Source organism: Copadichromis virginalis, linkage group LG17 (genome assembly GCF_057382275.1).
Source record: "Copadichromis virginalis isolate Kocher_CV1m ecotype Utaka linkage group LG17, C_Virginalis_male_GT1.1, whole genome shotgun sequence".
NCBI lineage: Eukaryota > Metazoa > Chordata > Actinopteri > Cichliformes > Cichlidae > Copadichromis > Copadichromis virginalis.
In genome coordinates, this window is record NC_140634.1 from 31,534,945 (window position 1) to 31,555,542 (window position 20,598).

A 20,598-nucleotide genomic window follows, 5' to 3' on the forward strand; every position below is an offset into this window, starting at 1 on the left:
TGCTCAGTTTTATCTTGTCATTACTTCATTTGTCTATAGAGTATTTTGTTTTTCATTGAGGAAAGATGTCTGCAGTGTTCAGTGTAAGAATCTAAGTAGGAATTCATAAATGTGTGTAACCGTCTGTAAAAGCCAAAATCAGAATAGAATTTGGCCATCTCATTTCTAGGTCATCTCCTTCAAAAAGCTCTGGGAAATAATTTTAGATTTCTCTCTGGAAATCAGGCTCTGACCACTTACACTTTGCCAGAATACCGAACCGGCGACTTGAATTTAAACCAGAGGAAGAGCAGGAAAGTCAAAATGAGAAAAATCCTAAAAGAAGAATGGGTCCTGGGAGTGTTTTAGCTGTTGGATTTGCGCTTAAAAAAAAAACCATTCATTCGAAACAACCTGCACATAAAGACTGCCAGGCATTAGGAAAAAGTGGAAGACCACATAGAGGATTCACACAAGAGGGATGGTGTCACAGATATGGTGACATTATCGGTTTAAAGAGGTTATTTAAGTGTTGATTCATGAATCACTGATCTTTTGTGATGGGGAGCATTCATTCTCTGAATTCATGGATTTATTTGTGGAACTCATTGCAAACCACACAGTCTTTTTATTTGATTAGTGTGGTTAGTCTGATTTGGCCCATTTCTCACAGGCTGTAATATCATAGAAATGAACTTTTAAAGAATCTAGGTTATTTATGCAGCAGTAATGTGGTGCAGATCCAAGATCAGAGGTGGCAAGTTGCTCAGGCCATGTCTGTCTTGGGCCACAAGGAGGAGATCCTGAGGTGCAACTTGGAGGTCCACTTTTAGAGAAGCGCCATGTATCACCAAACCATACAAAACTAGCCAGGCAGCCACAGAGCATCCACCTTATCTACTTTTGGATCCAAAAAGGTTTCGGGGGGATTGTGAAGTGAAAGGGGAAAAAGTGGTGGAACCGACTGCAATGCTGTCAGTGGGAGCGTACGAGATTATGTTCTAGGTTTCATTAAACACAGAAAATAATATTTATGTGAATATGAAAATCTCTGTGGAGAACATGAATATTTAATGGCCGTTTCAAAAGGCATGAGAAAGTGGGCATGTTTGGGTTTTGGACTGCTGTTGGACTAAAACTATCGAGGGGGAAAAAAAATCTGTCATTTTAAGCCTCAACAGTTGCACTGACACATGTCTTATATTTACTACAGCAGCATTTGTTCTTCATGTCGGAAAACTGAGACATCTCAGGCATGATTGGATAGTTAAACTTCTTTACACTGACGGAAAAAAGAGTTTCACCGGACCAGCCGGTTGAAGACCAAAGAGGCTGCACGAGTTTGACGTCTCTCCTCTGAGACTCAAGCCATTTAAAGGAGGTTTGATGAAGAAATGCTAATTGGCAAGACATATATTACAGTAATAGTGACCTGAAGGTGAACGCGCGCAAAGCTACTGGTCCGGACGGGATTCCCGGCCGCGTCCTCAAGTCATGCGCGGCTCAGCTGGCTGGAGTGTTCACGCACATCTTCAACCTTTCCCTCTCTCTGTCTGTAGTCCCAGCCTGCTTCAAAATGGCCACCATCGTCCCTGTACCCAAATCCTCCACCATCTCCTCATTGAACGCCTGGCGACCTGTAGCCCTGACCCCCATCGTAAGCAAATGCTTCGAGAAGCTGGTCAGGGACTTCATCTGCTCTGCACTACCCGACTCACTGGACCCTCTACAGTTTGCATACCGCCACAACAGGTCCACTGATGATGCCATAGCCCTGACACTACATACTGCCCTGTCACACCTGGAGAAGAGAGACACGTATGTGAGAATGCTGTTTGTAGATTACAGCTCAGCATTCAATACCATCGTTCCCTCGAAGCTGGACAGGAAACTGCAGGATCTAGGACTGAGCAGCTCCCTCTGCAGCTGGATCCTTAGCTTCCTGTCTGACAGACGCCAGGTGGTCAGACTGGGCAGCATCACCTCATCCCCCATCACACTGAACACTGGTGCTCCACAGGGGTGTGTACTGAGCCCTCTCCTGTACTCACTCTACACCTACGACTGCACAGCCACTAACAGCTCCAACATCATTGTGAAGTTTGCGGACGACACTACAGTGGTGGGTCTTATCACCAACGGTGATGAGACGGCTTACAGGGAGGAGGTCAGCGCCCTGACCCACTGGTGTCAAGACAACCATCTCACCTTCAACGTCGCAAAGACAAAGGAGTTGATAGTGGACTTCCGGAGGTGCAGAGAAGTACACACCCCCATCACCATCAACGGCGCTGCTGTGGAGAGAGTGAGCAGCTTCCGGTTCCTTGGAGTACATCTGGCTGAGGATCTTACGTGGTCAGTACACGCAAACAAAACAGTGAAGAAGGCGCAGCAGCGCCTCTTCTTTCTCAGGAGACTGAAAAGATTCGGCATGAGCCCCCGCATCCTCAGGACCTTCTATCACTGTGCCATTGAGAGCATCCTCACTGGATGCATCACCACCTGGTATGGCAACAGCACCGCCTACAACTGCAAAGCTCTCCAGAGAGTAGTGCGGTGCTCTGAACGGATAATTGGAGGTGAGCTTCCCTCCCTCCAAGACATCTACAGGAAGCGCTGCCTGAGGAAAGCGGGGAGGATCATCAAGGACTCCAGTCACCCCAGCCATAAACTGTTCAGACTGCTTCCATCAGGAAGGAGGTTCTGCAGCATCCGGTCCCGTACCAGCAGACTGAGAGACAGCTTTTTCCACCAGGCCATCAGACTGCTGAACACGTCATAGACACCTCAGCTTCACTACTGGAACTTCAACATTATGCACTCCACACTGTATATAAATGCCACTTGTTTTGCACATATTCAACTCTGTATATTTTATATATTTTATTATTATTATTATTATTTTATTTTTTTTACTATTTAATTTGTAAAAATGTGTATACACACACACACACACACACACACACACACACACACGTAGGAAAATATTTAGTATACACATCCAGAAATGCATACACTATTATATATTGTACATATATTTATTAGTTTCAGGTTGGCCATTCTTGTATTTTGCTCGTTTGTGTTGTTGTGTTTGCACATCTCTGTTGCTTGTGGGGCTCGCACACAAGAATTTCACTCACATGTGCTGTGCCAGTGTGCCTGCACATGTGATGTGACAATAAAAGTGATTTGATTTGATTTGAAGCCCTGAATTTAACGTCTGTGTGCAACAACAGAGATGATAGTATTTGAGAGGGGCTACAGTTAATACCACATTTGGAACAGCAGATGTCTCAGGCTGTTCACTGAAAACGCCAGGCTCTGGGGGTAAGTTGGTTTAATTGTCCTCTATCAGGCCTTCCACTCTGTACATGGCTGATTTTGAGATTAAAGGCTCCAGCTCAGTTTGTCTAGACACGTTCAGCTGATCTAATAATGTGGGCAACGACGCATCCCGAACATCAAATCCTGATTTGTCCCAGATGAAACTGAGGATACATTATGAATTGTATCAGAGTGCTCATCTGGAAACAGTTGAGTAGGTGGTACATTGTTTTATGATGACAGTGCCTGTTATCCTCTTTTGAAAGTAGATGAGAAGCAGACAGGGTCTGTGAAGGGTGGATTTGGCAGTGTTTTAGTCTTTGGAGAGAAAATGCAACACTTCAGCTCAGCCCCCTACAAACAGAAAGAGTGTAATATTATATTTAACCCTGGAATTTAGACTTTATAGAGTCAATGTTTTTACATAAATTAACACAGAGAAATTGCTTTTAATTCATCTCGTACACCTTGAGTGATTTTTGGAGCGTTCCAGCTGTTTGCTATTTCATCAACTGCTCTCATTTTTTCTTTGGAAAAAAACGAAAAAAAATTAGCTCAACTTATTCCAACATGATCGTACTGTTCATTCACTATTACAGGTTTCACAGCATAGGTTAACTATCATTTTATAACTATTTATTTTATTATAAATCAACATTGAGAAAGACTGCCATCTGTTATTCACCAACAAAATGTTTGCTGGGAAGTGTTGGAAGATATTTTGTCACTCCTTTATTTTTCTTTCCCCCTGGCAAACATTTCAATGTTGAATAACTGTAGGCTGTTGGTCTGCTGACATTACCACAACGTCGGTTCAAGGTGGTCATCCACCCATCCATCCATCAAAATTCCCTAACTCTCATGCTGCCATTATAATTACTAGAATAACAACTCAGAGGTGCAATCATAGCTTAAAAAGTGACTGTGTTAGTGTGGTGTTGTAATCAATCTTTATGTGATTCTCAATAAAAAGGCAAGACTCTTAACACAGTGATCTGTTTTCCACGTGTCCTATGCTTGTCGTATTTTTCTGACTACATTAGGCCACATATGTCCCTCCATTCATTCATCCACTGAGCTCCATTCAGCTGTGGGCTCTCTTTCAAACAAGGTCAAGTCATTACAACATATGATCTGAATGACTAAGAACCCGGAACAATCCTACATAGTCATATAGATGTCAACAGCAGCACACTTACCACGTGATTGGCTCTCTGAGTCAGTGTGGTTTGTTCTGTAAGATTCTGTCTAGAGGGGGGTTTCCATCTTATGAGGTCTCGGGGTCAGACAAGTGGTGAGCGGTTCTCCGCTGATCGCCCTCTGTGGCAGCTTGGAAGTAAGAGGTTGAGGTCAGCGGCAGTGAGGGGTGAATACTGTGTGGTCTACAGGATGGAAACAGTGTTGAGAGAGCTTTGGTATTGCAACTTTCCCAGTCATTATATGAGTCTTGGACTTTGAAATTGGAAACTTGAATTCCTGCCTTTTGGGTACATTTAGGTACAAAAAAAAGAAGCAAATATCTTGGGTCTATAGTGTGACTGCAATTTCTTCTGTGCAATAAGCTGGCTGATTAAGAGTTCTTATATTTGCGTGGACAGTGTATGTTGGCTTAGCTAAATCAGACAGTCATTCCTCATCTTAGCAATGAGAAGGCCCCAGAAGCTGAGCAACCCAATCTCCCATGGCATCTTGCTTCTCAGCAAGCTCACCTTGCCTATAAACTCGGGGTTTCTCTTGTTTTAGTAAGTGAAAACAGGGGGACAAAACTGAGGAGCAAATGCAGGCATAATTCAAGAGTCGCAGAATGTCGGCCCAGACGATCCTCTCCCTCTCAAAGCAGGACAAAATGTCTCTATTAGAGACGGAGGCAAAACAAACTTATTTTTATTGACTTTAAATATCTCTGCCAATATTCCAAAGATAAAGTGATGCTACTAAAAAGGATTTTATAATTTCCCACCCTCTTACCATGCTGAGCTCTTCTCAGTCACTCTTTTGTTCAGCATTAGCTGATAAAAGTGGGCAGTGCACTTCTCTCCATTGCAAGACACTTTCATGTGGTATCCCGCAATCCTTTATCAAAGGCAGAGCAGATAGGCTGTTGGTTTATTGACTGAATATCATCTAGTGGGTCAAAGTGTTATTTCCATCAGCCAGTGATAGCTGGAGGTCAAAGGTAAACTTGATGTTTAGCAGTCTGGGAGACCAACACTTCTGGTTTCAAACCTCCTGGTGATCAGTTAATCAATTAACAGCACCTGGCTGCTACTTACCCTCTTAATTCCTGTGGAAGCAGTAAAGGTGTACCTATTAATTATTTATACTGCATTTAACGCCCATCTACTTGAAATTATATCAAGAAATATTAAATATATGGTTGCTTTTTGGTTTGAGTTCTTGCGTAAACAACATTGATCATACAAACTACACTTACCATGGTTATGTTAAGTATGACATGTATTTGTGTGTCTGTCTTTATGTAATGGTCGTGTAGCCCAGTTTCTGGAAATAAGCAGAATGCGTAGGAGGTGCCAGGTGCTGTCAGGTGTCAATTTCACACCCTGCTCAACATTTTCTAAAGACCACACAGGTAAATAAAAATAAACAGTCTTATAAATCTGTAAGCAAAACAGTTCCTTCCAATATTTTTCATGAAAACATCATTTCTTTCAACTCCTAATAAAATCCTTTTTGGAGTTTATGGCTGCGACTGTATATTCCACTGGCTAAAGATGAGACGAATCTGTCTTGTGTGGATGCTTCACCACATTTGAGGCTGTAATATCTTCAAGAATGTGATTTACAAACAGGTGGGTATCAGTTTTTAACATGACCAGTATTTGTGGTATGGTTTGGGGGTTTGGTAATTTTTCATAATGGGCAAATTGAAAAATGTTGCAGCTCTGTTGTGTCAAATCAAGAGTCTTCATATGCATTGCTGCTACAGCTTCTATATCTATTCCCAATGTCACCCATAAACATCCATAAATCTAAATTTTAGGCATCAAAAAACTGGATTGTTGTGGTGGTTAAGGTTTCAGTCATCCTGTGTGGACTGATGGGAGCAGGCCTTGCTATGACAAGTTCCGTTCATCTGTTCTGGATCGTCAATGCAGACGTTTTGTATTCAATGAGTCCCCCCCCCCCCCCCAGGTGATATGTATATTCTTCTTACCCTGCTGGGTGACCCGGTACTGGGCCTGTTGTGGCTTTGTGTTGGGTGTATTGCTAAGAACTCTGGGTGGGGAACCTCTGATAGGCCTACCTTACGTCCTGCCTCTGCCATGGGACAACATCCAGGAGGACGGCCACCAATATCACCTGTTTTCTTTTCGCACTGCCATTATGCTCATCAACACTGGAACTATTTTACTAATATCACAGCTCACTGAGTGGCTGTATGAGAAGAGCTTTCTGAAAACGAATCCTCATATCGACTACAACATAAACTACACAGCACCAGTCCTGGTGTCTCAGTGTCTCACTGATCCTCTTAAAAGCACTAAAGAAAGGGAAAATTGTTGTGATGCAATTTTCATGGCAGGAAATAAGCACAAGTGGAAAACAGGCCTCTGAAATAAATCATTTGGAGACCTAAGAGTCACATATGTTTCACATTTTTCAAACTGCTAAAATTTATTAATGTTTTTATTATACAGATTAATGTTTCAGAACGACATTTGGTTGTGCATTGTGAATTTCTTTGTGTCTTGTTTTCCTTTGAAAACGTGTTGATGAGACAAAGAGAAGCAGCGGATCAGACGTTGAACCAGAGATCAAGAACATCTGTGGAGAATCTTGATTTAGATATTAGATAGTTGACTATTTAGAGATTTTGTTCTTATAATTTGGCTGAACTTACCTTCTGATAACTATACACTTATGAACCCAAATAAAATTGAGATTTAAACTTTTGTTATTTGATTTTTACTCAAAGTAGCAACAGCTACTTTTCATTAACAAATAACTTCAGTTTGTAGCTCACACAAACTTTTAAAGTTACCTGTGTGCTAACTGGACTGTTTATGGAATATTAGCTTTACAAAGTTTTCAAAAACATTTGCCTAAAACCCAACAGCTCCCCAGTTTGAGACCAGGAGGAGACACAAAATGTGCCCTCTGTATTACAGAAGTAGCCGAAAGAAACACAGAGTTACATCGTTTCCAACAATTAAGCTGGTTCTTTAAGCAATAGTGGAGTTATATAAGTGAATGAGAACTTTTAAACTCAACTGCTGAAACTAAAATATTTTACACTGCCATTTTTTTAAAGGAGACCTATTATGCTCATTTTAAGCTCCATATTTTTTTTATCATAGATACTGTTAGAGCAGCTTTGAATGACTTGTAGTTGAAAATATACGTTATATATCTCTGTGCAGCCTCTTAGTTTAGTCACTGTTAGCTCTCTGTTGGCTCCTCTGACTGTTTGCCCCTTGTGGGTTTGCTCTAAATGACATCATAAAGATCCAAGAGAGGAAAAAAAACCCATTGGTGCAAGCCAAGCATTTATAGCAGTCTAAAGCCTGAGGTTTTGGCTTCTTTGTCTGTTTGAACGCTGACCTCACAACTTGAAAATTTGGACAGAAAATAAGTGGTAGCATAATAGGTCCCCTTTAAATCATTTGTGAGTCTCAGCATGTGTTTTGAAAGTTTCCTCTTGCCGGAATATTTTACCACACTTCAAACACTGGAAAGACTTTTTGCTTGAGTGTATCACCAGGTGTCTTTTCTGTGCTCTCAAAGTGCGGAAGGACTTCGGACACAGCAAGCACCTATAAGGACTCTCCCCCGTGTGCTGGCGGGTGTGAACAGTCAGCAGGCACTTTGCGATGAAGCCTTTCCCGCAGTGTTTGCACGTGTACGGCCGCTCGCCTGTGTGAAACCTCATGTGAAGCCTCAGCTCCCCAGAGGACAGAAAAGCCTTCCCGCACTCGGTACACAGATAGTTCTTTTCCCCTCGGTGCATGCGCATGTGTCTCGACAGATGCTGGATTGATGTTTTTCCGCATATGGGACATTTGTATCGGCGGTCTCCTGTGTGTATACGGACGTGCAGAGCAAGGATATTTGAAGACCTAAAGCCTTGACCGCAGTACGAACACAGATATGGAGTCTCGCCTGTGTGAATCCGACGGTGCACTGTCAGCGACCACTTGGAGGAGTACTTCTTGTCACACTTGTCACAGTGGAATGGAAGAGTGTGTGTTTTAATGTGGCTGGTTAGGGCTGATACATCCTTAAAGACCTTCCCGCAATACTCACAAGTGTCCGTTATCCTCCTCATCTTAGGAGTGAACGTTTGATCTTTGACTCTCTGAAAGACGCAGTCTTTCCCAGGATCTGTGATGGGATTAGATTCCTGGATCAGATGCTCTTCTCTGATGTGCCTGAGAAGTCCTGACACATGGCTGTCAGAGTAGGGACACAGAGAGCAGGTCTGCAGCTGCAAAGGTGCACAATTTAAATCTGAAAATGGGAAGATAATGAGGACTCATAAGAATGTGGAAATTCAATGGAAAACAGTTATTCTCAAAGGCGTCAGTGCTTGCATACCTGAGCAGTATGAAGATGCCATGCCATCGCTTTGTTCATGTTTTAACTTTAGGCCTTTAATTTCTTTCTCACAGCCCTTCACAGGTGCTTTGCAATCAGCTGGCTCTTCAGCCTCGCTGTAATCAGACTGTCTTTCATCTTTGCTGCTTGAAAGCTCATCCAGTTGTGCTGAAACATGCTGGAAGTTTCCTTTGGGATTAAACAACAGCTTTGGCAAAAACATATTCTCGTCAGCCTGAGAACAGCCTATGAGAGACAGAAAAACTCACATTAAATACTGATGTGCAGCCTTCCTAATACAAGTTTTGTTGTATTCCAATAGATTTAACTTCTGAATAGTTTTATTTCCAGGCTGAAAATTTAAAACTTGAGTTAATTTTGAAGCTTATTTACTTATCAACAGTTTAGCAAGCCCAGTCAGCTGATCATATTTTAACCAGGGTAGTAACCTATTCACATTTGCTTCCGTTTCCTGACTGTTGCTGATGGAAGTTCAGTAGCGCCTTCAGCTGATCAGGTTCCAGAATAAGCCGTGCACATTCTTCTGTGACAGAGGGAGCGGAGCTGAGCCACTGTGCAGTCTGTGAAAGGTTTGCAAAACACTTCATGAGAATGCGGTGCTGTCCCGTATTCAGTAAGTGAAAATAAAATAAAAAAATTAATTAATTAATTAATAAATAAAAAAAAAAAAGAGAGAATGCGGTGCACAATCAACAGAATAAAGCATGCTGACACATCGCTGATCAATTTGTATTCAGTAGTTTGCTTAAGGTCATGGAGCACTACAGTGTGTGTGTATTGATATGAAAGACCACACATTTAAACCTTACCTGTCTAATATCAGGGATTGGTAAGAGATTATCCAGCCTGGAGATGAATTTCCACACCAAAGCTTGCAATGTGACATCATACTGTTTGCCATAGTATATGGAGAAGACCTCCTAGAACAAATGGGAAAAAGGTCATTTCATCTCACTTTACCAAATTTGAAACAACTCTCCAACTCAGATTTGTCCAGTGGATAAACCCTTCTTCACAGGAATTTTGCAAAATGTCTGGATAATCCAGTTAATCAAGATAATCTAGTTTTCTAGTTAAAAAAACATCATTCTTCCATAATGATAGCAAGGACTGGAAATCTTTGTGTAATTCCTATTAAGACGTGTATCTTTGTCCTGGATGTTTTTCATGAAAGTCTGAGATGGTAAAGTGGAAAGAATTGAACTAACAAACTGAAACATGAACTTGTTGCAAAAACTGAAATGGAAAAAATAGTTGAGCTCTTTCTTCTCAAATAAAGTTCACTCATTACATATTTTTCAATTATGATAACTGTGTTACTGTGCGTCTCACCTTATAAAACCTCTGTCTCTCCTCTGGGTCCTCCAGTATGGCATGAACAACCTCCACAAAGTTGGACTTTGAATTTTCCAACTCGGTGGCATCCTGTCAAATGGTGTCAAAGACAAACATGTTTAACATGTATATGCTGGGTTCTTTAAACATAAAAAATTGTAATCATTTGATAATTGATAATGGAGTGTGAGAAATGTGCTGAGATCTGGTCAATGTGTATTATAGCTGAAGGACACAGCCCACAGTCTCAGGATTAAACATTTGGAGGCTACTTTTAATTTGTACAGAAATATTAAATAAACAGAGTTTTCAATTTGAATATGTGAAAGTAAACTAGGATTTTAAAAAACAAACAAACATCAGAAGAGTTTATTCAAAGCTCAAAAGCTCAGTGAAACATCAGTAATAAATATGCTATGAAAAAAGCAGGGAAAAAAATCAAAGAAGCTCAGCATAACTGAACAAACATGGGACCAACGCTGATCTTAAATCGGAAAGGCGTGTTCAGTGTCTCAGGCGAAGTATAGACTAGCCCTACTTTTTAAATGTTCAAGGGGGTTAAGGAAGGAATGTTACTTAATTTGAGCAGGCAAAGAGCAAAGGTGCAAAATAGGGGTGCAAAGACTGAATGAATGCATGTTATACACATGTTAATTTACCATTTGATAACAACGGGGCATCCATTTAATGACCACTGTGCTTGCAAAATGGGAAATCGAAATAACTAATGCGACTACTTCTTTGTTGTTTGCTTATTTTCATATTTCACTAAGGTCAGTTGAGAAACACGATTGTTTCTGATTTAAAAAACATGTTGCTCAAAGTTACTAAAAGCTCAAGGCTTTCAGAAAAGAGCTGGAAGCCAACCTAATTTCATCATTTGTGCTAAATTCTTTGGTAAAGACGTTTTTAAAAGTCTGAAAGAACATAAAATGTATACAGAGTGAAACTGTACCCGAGAAACCTACCTCCTGTTCACAGCTTAAGGTGAGGTCTCGGATGACATTCAGGTGGGGCTGGATATTCAGCAGGTCAGTCGTGTTCTCGTTGAGACACAACTCCAGCACAAGCTGAAAGAGACATTTTCAAATGCTAATTAATGATCTACACTATCCATCCATCCATCCATTCGCTTCCGCTTATCCTTTTCAGGGTCGCGGGGGGTGCTGGAGCCTATCCCAGCTGTCATAGGGCGAAAAGCGGGGTACACCCTGGACAGGTCGCCAGTCTGTTGCAGGGCTAACACATAGGGACAGACAACCATTCACACTCACATTCACTCGCACATTCACACCTAGTGACAATTTGGATTAATCAATTAACCTATCCCCACAAGCTGCATGTCTTTGGACGGTGGGAGGAAGCCGGAGTACCCGGAGAGAACCCACGCAAACACGGGGAGAACATGCAAACTCCACACAGAAAGACCCCGGCCTGATGGTGGAATTGAACTCAGGACCTTCTAGCTGTGCGGCAACAGTGCTAACCACCGTGCCACCGTGCTGCCCTTGATCTACACTAATTAAGTATTTTTCCCCTTAGTTTGTTGTTGAATATTCATAAAATATACTCTAATGTGGGCCTCTCACCCTGGCTCTCAGTCTGAGTAGGAGTTGCACTCTCTCTCTGGTTGTCAGCAGCTCTGGAGCCACCTCCGTCACTAACTTCACCAGCTCCTCCACCTTTCTGTACTGCGCCACATTACAACACTGAACCACCTGCCAGGCAAAGGCGCACATCAGTCGCAGAGTTGGAACGAGGAGGCACAACGAGGAGACGGACAAACGGCAACCTGCAGAGAGAATAAGAAAGACTGAAAAATCTAAATTAACAAACAAACGAAATTGGCATATTTAATTATCAAGCTATTATTTTGTGTCTGTAAAGTCTAAAAAGAGCATGTTTTAAATTGCAGGAAGTGAAAGCGGAGTTAGTGGATTGAGAAAAGGTTAGTTGATGTGTATGAAAGCAGGGGGGGGGCTTTGAGATTTGCTCCCTGGCTTGTTTTTAATTATTACCGTGTTACAACAAGGTTGTTTGGAATTCACAGGGTGAATGCTTTGCAGGAATGCAGCGTTGAGTTTCTATTCATGGATCCTGCATAGTTTAGGTGGAGCTGATCTTGCTTAAGAGGTGTCTTCAGTTGTGGAAGGTCATTTAATCCGTAAACAATTAATTGTAAAAATAATACAAATATTTGATCGTACTGTAACTCACTTTACTGAAAGCTACAGCAAATTTTGTCATCTTGGCTGCGATAATCCCTTCCACACAGAGACCCACATCCCATCATGTTTACTGCAGCTGCCACTGTAAAGTGAATAAACAGGAGCTCATTTTACCCTCCGCTGTGTCAGGTAGGCTCTGCTGTGATGTCTGCAGAGATGCACGCTGTGAATCTCTGACTGGTTTAGTTTCAGTCTCTGTCTTGCTGCGACTGAGGACTTTATCCATGATGGCAAACCATCTGCTTTTTTGCTTTTCCGGGTCTTCCTGTGCCTTGATCCTTCTGTACTTTTGTGTCAGGAGTGCTATTTTCGACCTGCATTGACTCGTGGTCTTATCAAAACCCTGAGTGGCGAGCTCGGAGCTCAGCTGAGCAAAGGCTCTCTCGTTTCTCGGATTTGATCGAAGCTGCTCCTGGATGCTTTCCTCTGCCCATCGACTGAGCAGAACTCTGACTTCGTCTGGTGTCCAAACAGCCCGCAATTTATCTGCTGGAATCAAAAAAAGAATATAGCAACAGATCAGCAAATTTTTTTCTGCACAAAACTATTTATTATTACGTTTTAAACAACTTACCATCCACGTGCTCATGTTCTGTTGATTTAGGCTTTTTCTGCACAACGCATAAATTCACCTCTTTCAAAGTTGCTCCATCAGCGTCAAAAACACTATCCAAAATAGCAAACCAGTCGCCTTTAACAACTCCATATAGCTCCATGTGCTTAATTTTTTTGTACTCCTCTTTAAGCTCATTCACTTTGACGCTGCACTGACGTGGTGTCTTGTTAAACCCCACCAGTGATAGCTCACTGCTGAGGTACGTGAAAACCTGATCGCTCGCTGCGGTGAGAAGTTGTTTCTGAATGTTTGGTTGTGCCCAAAGTGTCACCAGCACTTGGACTTCATCAGGCAACCACAGCGTTTCATCTGAAAATGCACAGAAATTTAAGAATAAAAAAAAGTGCATGAATTATGACTTATGTTTACCTAAGAAACACAAAAATATTATTTATTATAGAATTAAAAGTAATCAATTTGAGAGATAACTTGTCAAAACCACAGTTATGAGGACACAGTTAGGTCAATAACTACTCTTAATGGTAGGAGTTATTTCATAGTAGTTTATTTCCAACTTACCATCTGTATCCACATCCAGGGCAACGGCCTGTACAGCTAGGGAGTGCACTGTAGAGGAATTCTGCACTGTCTGTGAACGCTTTGCTGTGAGAGCCTGGGAACTGAGGACTTCATCCATAATGGCAAACCACACACTGCTGCTTCCACCCCTGTATTGGCCGTTCTTGATCCTCTTGTACTCCTGCTTTAGCTTTTTGATCTTCTCCCTGCATTTCTTTGGTGCTTTGTTAAAACCGAGCAAGGCCAGTTTGGAACTGAGACAAGTGTAAACTTTATTATTTCTCACATTGAGGAGAAGCTCCCGTTGAACCTCGGGGTTTGCCCAAAGCGTCAGCAATGCTTGGACCTCTTTACTCGACCAACAACACAAGGGGGTGTCTGTGAAAGTAACAGAAAATTATTTATTCAAGCCGTAAAGCAGCCTTACTTGTAAATATGTTTGGCTTGATAACTACTTGCCTTTGATTGACGTTTGTACAGCAGTGGAGGTGACTGGATTGCTTGTAGAAGGACCATCAAATTCATGAAGCTGAACAGAATAGAAAGAAGATACTTGTGGAATCCCTGCAGGACAAGCTTTTGGTCTGGGCAGAGTGAGTTGCAGTGAATGGGTGGATGTCGTACAGCTTTCTGGAGTGTCTGTTACAGCGGGTGGACCTTAAAGAGACAAATAACTAATTAAAACCCTCATAATGTCCTCCCGATTTGCATACAATGTGAGCCATCAGGGGTCAAAAGTGTCCCCACTTCATTTGACTGTTTTTTAAAGTATAAAGTATAAATTGTCAATCAATTCAGTGTTACACCTTAGTTTTACTTAAGACCAACACATTAACACAAAATTTACTCAACATTTTACATTTTAGGGCCACCAGACCTTCTTTACAAAAAATAAACCCTGTTTTTTTAGCGAAAACAAATTGAGAAAATTAAATATTTAATTGTTTAGATAATTTTGACTATCTGAATAACTAGAGAGTGCTGTATGTTGAACTTTAGTGAGAATTTTTTTTTTCAAGCGTTTATAAATTTTTAATGGCAGCAAATAATCACACTGGTGGTCCTCAGGGGTCAAAAGTGTCCCCACTTCATTTGACTGTTTTTTAAAGTAAAAAGTATAAATTGTCAATCAATTCAGTGTTACACCTTAGTTTTACTTAAGACCAACACATTAACACAAAATTTACTCAACATTTTACATTTTAGGGCCACCAGACCTTCTTTACAAAAAATAAACCCTGTTTTTTAGCGAAAACAAATTGAGAAAATTAAATATTTAATTGTTTAGATAATTTTGACTATCTGAATAACTAGAGAGTGCTGTATGTTGAACTTTAGTGAGAATTTTTTTTTTGAACCATTTAAATTTTTTTAATGGCAGCAAATAATCACACTGGTGGTCCTCAGGGGTCAAAAATGTCCCCACTTCATTTGACTGTTTTTTAAAGTAAAAAGTATAAATTGTCAATCAATTCAGTGTTACACCTTAGTTTTACTTAAGACCAACACATTAACACAAAATTTACTCAACATTTTACATTTTAGGGCCACCAGACCTTCTTTACAAAAAATAAACCCTGTTTTTTAGCGAAAACAAATTGAGAAAATTAAATATTTAATTGTTTAGATAATTTTGACTATCTGAATAACTAGAGAGTGCTGTATGTTGAACTTTAGTGAGAATTTTTTTTTTGAACCATTTAAATTTTTTTAATGGCAGCAAATAATCACACTTGTGGTCCTCAGGGGTCAAAAATGTCCCCACTTCATTTGACTGTTTTTTAAAGTAAAAAGTATAAATTGTCAATCAATTCAGTGTTACACCTTAGTTTTACTTAAGACCAACACATTAACACAAAATTTACTCAACATTTTACATTTTAGGGCCACCAGACCTTCTTTACAAAAAATAAACCCTGTTTTTTAGCGAAAACAAATTGAGAAAATTAAATATTTAATTGTTTAGATAATTTTGACTATCTGAATAACTAGAGAGTGCTGTATGTTGAACTTTAGTGAGAATTTTTTTTTTGAACCATTTAAATTTTTTTAATGGCAGCAAATAATCACACTTGTGGTCCTCAGGGGTCAAAAATGTCCCCACTTCATTTGACTGTTTTTTTTAAAGTAAAAAGTATAAATTGTCAATCAATTCAGTGTTACACCTTAGTTTTACTTAAGACCAACACATTAAAACAAAATTTACCCAACATTTTACATTTTAGGGCCACCAGACCTTGTTTACAAAAAATACACCCTGTTTTTTAGCGAAAATAAAACAAGAAAATTAAATATTTAATTAAATTAAATATTTAAAAAAAAAATTTTTTTTTTAAATTCTCACTAAAGTTCAACATACAGAGTGCTGTATGTTGAACTTTAGTGAGAATTCTTTTTTTGAACCATTTATAAATTTTAAATGGCAGCACATAATCACACCTGTGGTCCTCAGGGCTCAAAAATGACCCCGTTTGCTTTGAAGCAACAAGTATAAAATATCATCCATCTCTGTGTTTCAAGGTTTTATTCAACTTTATTCCAACTCATTGCCTGACAGTTTTCTATATTTTGGCATGGTAGGAGGGCATGAGTCTGAGTGAAGGCAAACTTTCATGAGGACAAAGGCGTGTCCATATTTGACCCAAGTGCAGGAGGAAGCTCAGGTTTATTCCTCTGCACTGGTCCCATCATGGACAGCATTCTTTCTGCAGTTGCAGGCCAAGGGGCATATACAGTAAACAAGCTGTTACAGGTGATTGTTTTCTTTTGGAAACCTGCAATGTTAGGGACAACTCGTGTCCTGACTGCAGGACAGACAGTTTGCCATCGCACACGAGCATGTTCCATGTACAGCTGGACCTGCATCACATGCTGCCCATGTTTTTGTCTCAAAGTTCCCTGGTTTACTTGGATGTTCTGTTGGAGGGGACAGAGTCCTCTGAAGGGGACTTGGTGCTCATACAGTCACATCAGTACCAGGATCTTACATCACAGCAGGAGGAACACCCACTTGTGTTTCAAGTCAAGTCAACACCAACACACATCATACACCTCAAATGGGAGCACGTTTGTGTCATGAACGACGATCATCTATTGTGTCTTTATCAAGAAATTATGTCCTTTTTGTGCTTCTATGATTAATCTTGTGTCAGCATGAAAACTTCTCTACCAGACTCAGGATGTCATAAACTGGCCATAGCGACTCTACTGGATGCACGGCAGTAAGAATCAACACACCCACATATGCCTACAGCTGCATTCGGTCCATTTTTCTTCCTCTCTTGTTGTCCCTCCTTGTTCATCATTGAGTTGGCTGTAGAGCAGGTCATCTGCTAATTGGATGGTTGTTGGTTCAATCTCTGTGTGCTCTAGTCTGGAGTTCTTACCAAGGTGTCCTTGGGCAAGTTACTGAACCCCAACTTGGTCTCTGATGCATCCATTGGCATGTGAACGTTAAAAAGCAGAATACAAGCAGAATACACTGTGTATAATGCTTTCAGTACTCGAGTAGAAAAGCCACTGAAGGAGTATGGGACCTGGCACATGTGCTTGGACTGTGGTAGATCATCTTTCTCTGAGGCACATGAGAGAGTCATGCATCGTCTGTCACTGGGAAGGTTAGAAGACCAGATCAGTGTTTCCTCACGTTACTGCAAATATTCCTCTGTCTCAGCTGATTCCTCTTTCCTGCTTGATTCTTTGTCTTCATCATAATTGAAATGGATGATGTGTAGTCCTCTGACACATCTTCTATTTCAGTTTCACATTCTGAAAATTCAAGAAACTTCAAGAAGCCCAGTCACTTTCTCTCCAAGCTCCTCAGACTACCATGTCCTGGATGCCTGAGAACCTACTTGAACATAGTTCAGATTCTTCATCACTTTTCTTCACTTCATAGCCTTCTTCCACTTCTGCAGGTGGCTGATGTGCTTTTTCAGAGAAAGGGTAGCATGTGCTCTAAATATTGACAATATTTTCTATATCTTCTAACCCTGGATCTTCCTGAACATTGATTCTCCCTCCTCATTATACTAGAGGACAATATGTGCTTTGTCCTACTGGTCATTGCTTTGCACAACATGGTAAAAAAAAGTATGCTCATCAAAGTATGCAAATCTCCAGTGCAATGGAGGCTTTTGAGGATACTTTCTGTGTATGTATTATTGTAGAGTCTACCTTACAATACGAAACACTTTGATGCGGCTGTTGTTGTGATTTGGCGCTGTATAAATAAAATTTCATTGAATATAGAGCACCTGCCTCCTCATTGTGCTGCCTGTTGTGGTTGTTATGACCAGTGCTTGACCCCACACATCAGTGATCCAAGATCAAAGATGTTTGAAAACAGTATGGTGTGAAAATACGGCTCTTTGCAACACTTTGTACTTTGGGGTCATTTTTGTCCACGAGGGCCAACAACGTTATAAAATTCAATAAAAACCACATAAATAAATCAAATTACTTGAAACTTATTACAATCATTCATAGTATAGTAATGAATAACTTCTGTTATTTTCAGCCCATTTGATGAATAACAAATACATTTTTGATAGCAAAAGATTTCTTTAGAGGACAAAAATGACCCGTGGACCACACAAGGGTTAAAATTGGCAAAACTGGGAAGTTAATGTGTTATTCAGTACTGTCCAAAAGTCTTGAGCCACCCTCAGTTTCTTTGTTTTTCTATGTAAGTGCCTTCTCTCTCAAATTCACGCACATTCATAGTCCGATGGATGCATCGGAGAGCAACTTGGGGTTACTCCAAAGACATTTGGCATGCAGACTGAGGATTGATCATTAGAAAGAGTAGTAGCTCTACCTCATGAGCTACAGGCACCCCATATAAGGCATAACAGAGTTTGTACAGTTCTAAGGTGCTTGAAAGTCAATATTTGATATGACCATCTTTATTCCTCAACACACCTTTTACTCTCTTACGCAAGCCTTCTTTTGGAAATTAAATGAAGAAAAAAACTTTTCCTCTGAATATGGTCAGGTCTGGATTCAAAATAAGTGAAAAAGCAGCCAGTGCCCAGAGAAAAAGTTCAGAAAACCTGGAAAACTGTTGCTAAAGACCACTTTTTAAAAAAAATTAAGAGGTGAGGAGTGACTCAAGCCTTTTGCACAGTAATGAGCAGCAAAAACATTAAACAGAAACTATAACAAAACAGCTTGCATCAAGTTCAACAGCTCAGTATACTAAAATACAATATAACATACAAAAACAAACTAAATAGACAGTAAAATAGAGAAGAGAAGCAAGAATCCATATAAAATCTAACTGCTGTTAGTATTTGCTGTACTTTGCATCTGTATTTAATTTATTTCTCTCCAACTTACTTGCTTCCACATCAGGAACCATGACTTCCAGTACCACAGAAGACGGCCGCTCTCTGCTCTGTGTCCGGGCACTCTTGTCACCCATGATAGTGTCCATAGCATCATACCACCTGAAGGTCTTTGTGACTGCCTCACTCCTTTCACCGTGTCTCCTCGTGTTTCTGTATTCCTGTTTAAGTTTCTTTATCTTGGCTCTGCACTGTTTAGCAGAGCGGCTTATTCCCAGAGCAGCCAACCTGCCTGACATCTCCCTGTAAACGGTCTCGTTTCTGAAGGATTCCTCCAGGTCACGCTGGATTTTCTCCTCTGACCACACACCGATAAGCGCTTGGGTCTCTTCATGAGACCAGTGCACCAGCGGCTCCATGATCTCTCCTTTCTTGCAGTTCAGAAATCCAGAGCAACTAAGAGAAGCTGGAATGTTTTCACTTTTTTTTTTCAACATGGCGCTCCTTCCTCCTGTCGCCTAAATGACGTCACCTCATTGGAGCCAGTGAAGTGGAGCGTTGCCTAGATACGGCTCGGCTGAGATAGTGGTTGATTACGGTTTGGCTCATAGCGGACCAGAGGCGTGCCATCCTGGGCCAGTGGAAATGCGCGGTTAGGTGCCACATTGGTGACGGAAACCGCCCCGTAGTTATGGACTGAACTGAGACCAGTGTTGCCAACTTAGCGACTTTGTCGCTATATTTAGCGACCTTTTTTCTAAAAAGCGACTAGCGACAAATCTGGCGACTTTTTCTGGTGTTATTGGAGACTTATTTATGACGACTTTTTGGCGTGAAAGCGCATATCGCTCTTACTCTCAATAAGCAGCGGGTGCTGCTGCGGTGGGCACCTCGCCCGTGCCAAAGCTCACAGGCCAAGGATAGTCCTCCCCCAGCGGCTATCAGGGCAGGAGATGTTCACACCTATGCGTCCAAACTGCAAATGAATCGCGCATGAGCGAAGCCGCTGCTCCCGCACTGACTGTAATGCAGTCAGTTCTTCTTTTACTATTATGTTGTTTTGTGGACCACAAGGTTTATAACTACTTATAAACACACACACACACAAGGTAACGCCACCAGAGTGCCTATTTCGGGTCACTTTTGCCGGTCCAAGCCCGGAAAAGGAGCAGGGTTGGAATTGTTACATTAAAAAAAAACAATAATTGCTAAAATAAATTTAATTTGTAGTTCTAAATAAATTATAAATGCATTTAAGACGTTTTTTTTACTGACTTTATGTCTCTTCCACGATATTATTTCTCTCTCCAACAGGGTAGGTTACAATACATTAGCATGACCAATTATATTAGCATGACCAATTATGCTAATTAGATGACGATGACGTCATTTAGCGACTTCTAGCGACTTTTAGGACAGCCAATAGTGATTTCCCTTACTGAGGAATTGGCAACACTGGACGGCACCGCGACAGGGCGTTTCCATGAAGTTAAAAAAGAGCAAGCGGCATCATTTTTCGGTTGGAAGTGGCACACTTAAAATCCGACGGTTTCTTTAGTTATGGTTCCGGCGATATATATAAATAAATAAAATAGGAGGACCTGTAAGCGGTTTTACCGTGCTGTCGTACAAATGGTTACAAGAAAGCGAGCTAGCTGTTCCTGGACCACTGTCTTTAATAGGAGGCTTACTATACAGTCACATAAAACTAGGTTTAAAACATTTTAACATG

General features: G+C 40.8%; 1 protein-coding gene and 1 long non-coding RNA gene across 2 annotated transcripts; both read right to left on the minus strand.

Moving 5' to 3' along the window:
- Positions 1-3,732: 3,732 nt before the first annotated feature.
- On the minus strand, positions 3,733-6,436 carry LOC146689717 (uncharacterized). Its single transcript, XR_014916186.1, has 2 exons — positions 4,503-6,436; positions 3,733-3,830 (listed from the first exon to the last, which is right to left on the minus strand). It is a non-coding gene; the product is annotated as an uncharacterized LOC146689717 (long non-coding RNA).
- A 283-nt stretch (positions 6,437-6,719) lies between these two features.
- On the minus strand, positions 6,720-19,843 carry LOC146689718 (uncharacterized). Its single transcript, XM_085437733.1, has 12 exons — positions 18,919-19,843; positions 14,038-14,235; positions 13,579-13,956; positions 13,018-13,368; positions 12,558-12,932; positions 11,805-12,007; positions 11,184-11,285; positions 10,213-10,305; positions 9,690-9,800; positions 9,317-9,440; positions 8,860-9,105; positions 6,720-8,772 (listed from the first exon to the last, which is right to left on the minus strand). The coding sequence occupies exons 1-12, from the start codon at positions 19,361-19,363 to the stop codon at positions 7,925-7,927; spliced, it is 3,474 nt and encodes a 1,157-aa protein (XP_085293859.1). The 5' UTR covers positions 19,364-19,843; the 3' UTR covers positions 6,720-7,924.
- Between the last annotated feature and the right edge of the window lie 755 nt (positions 19,844-20,598).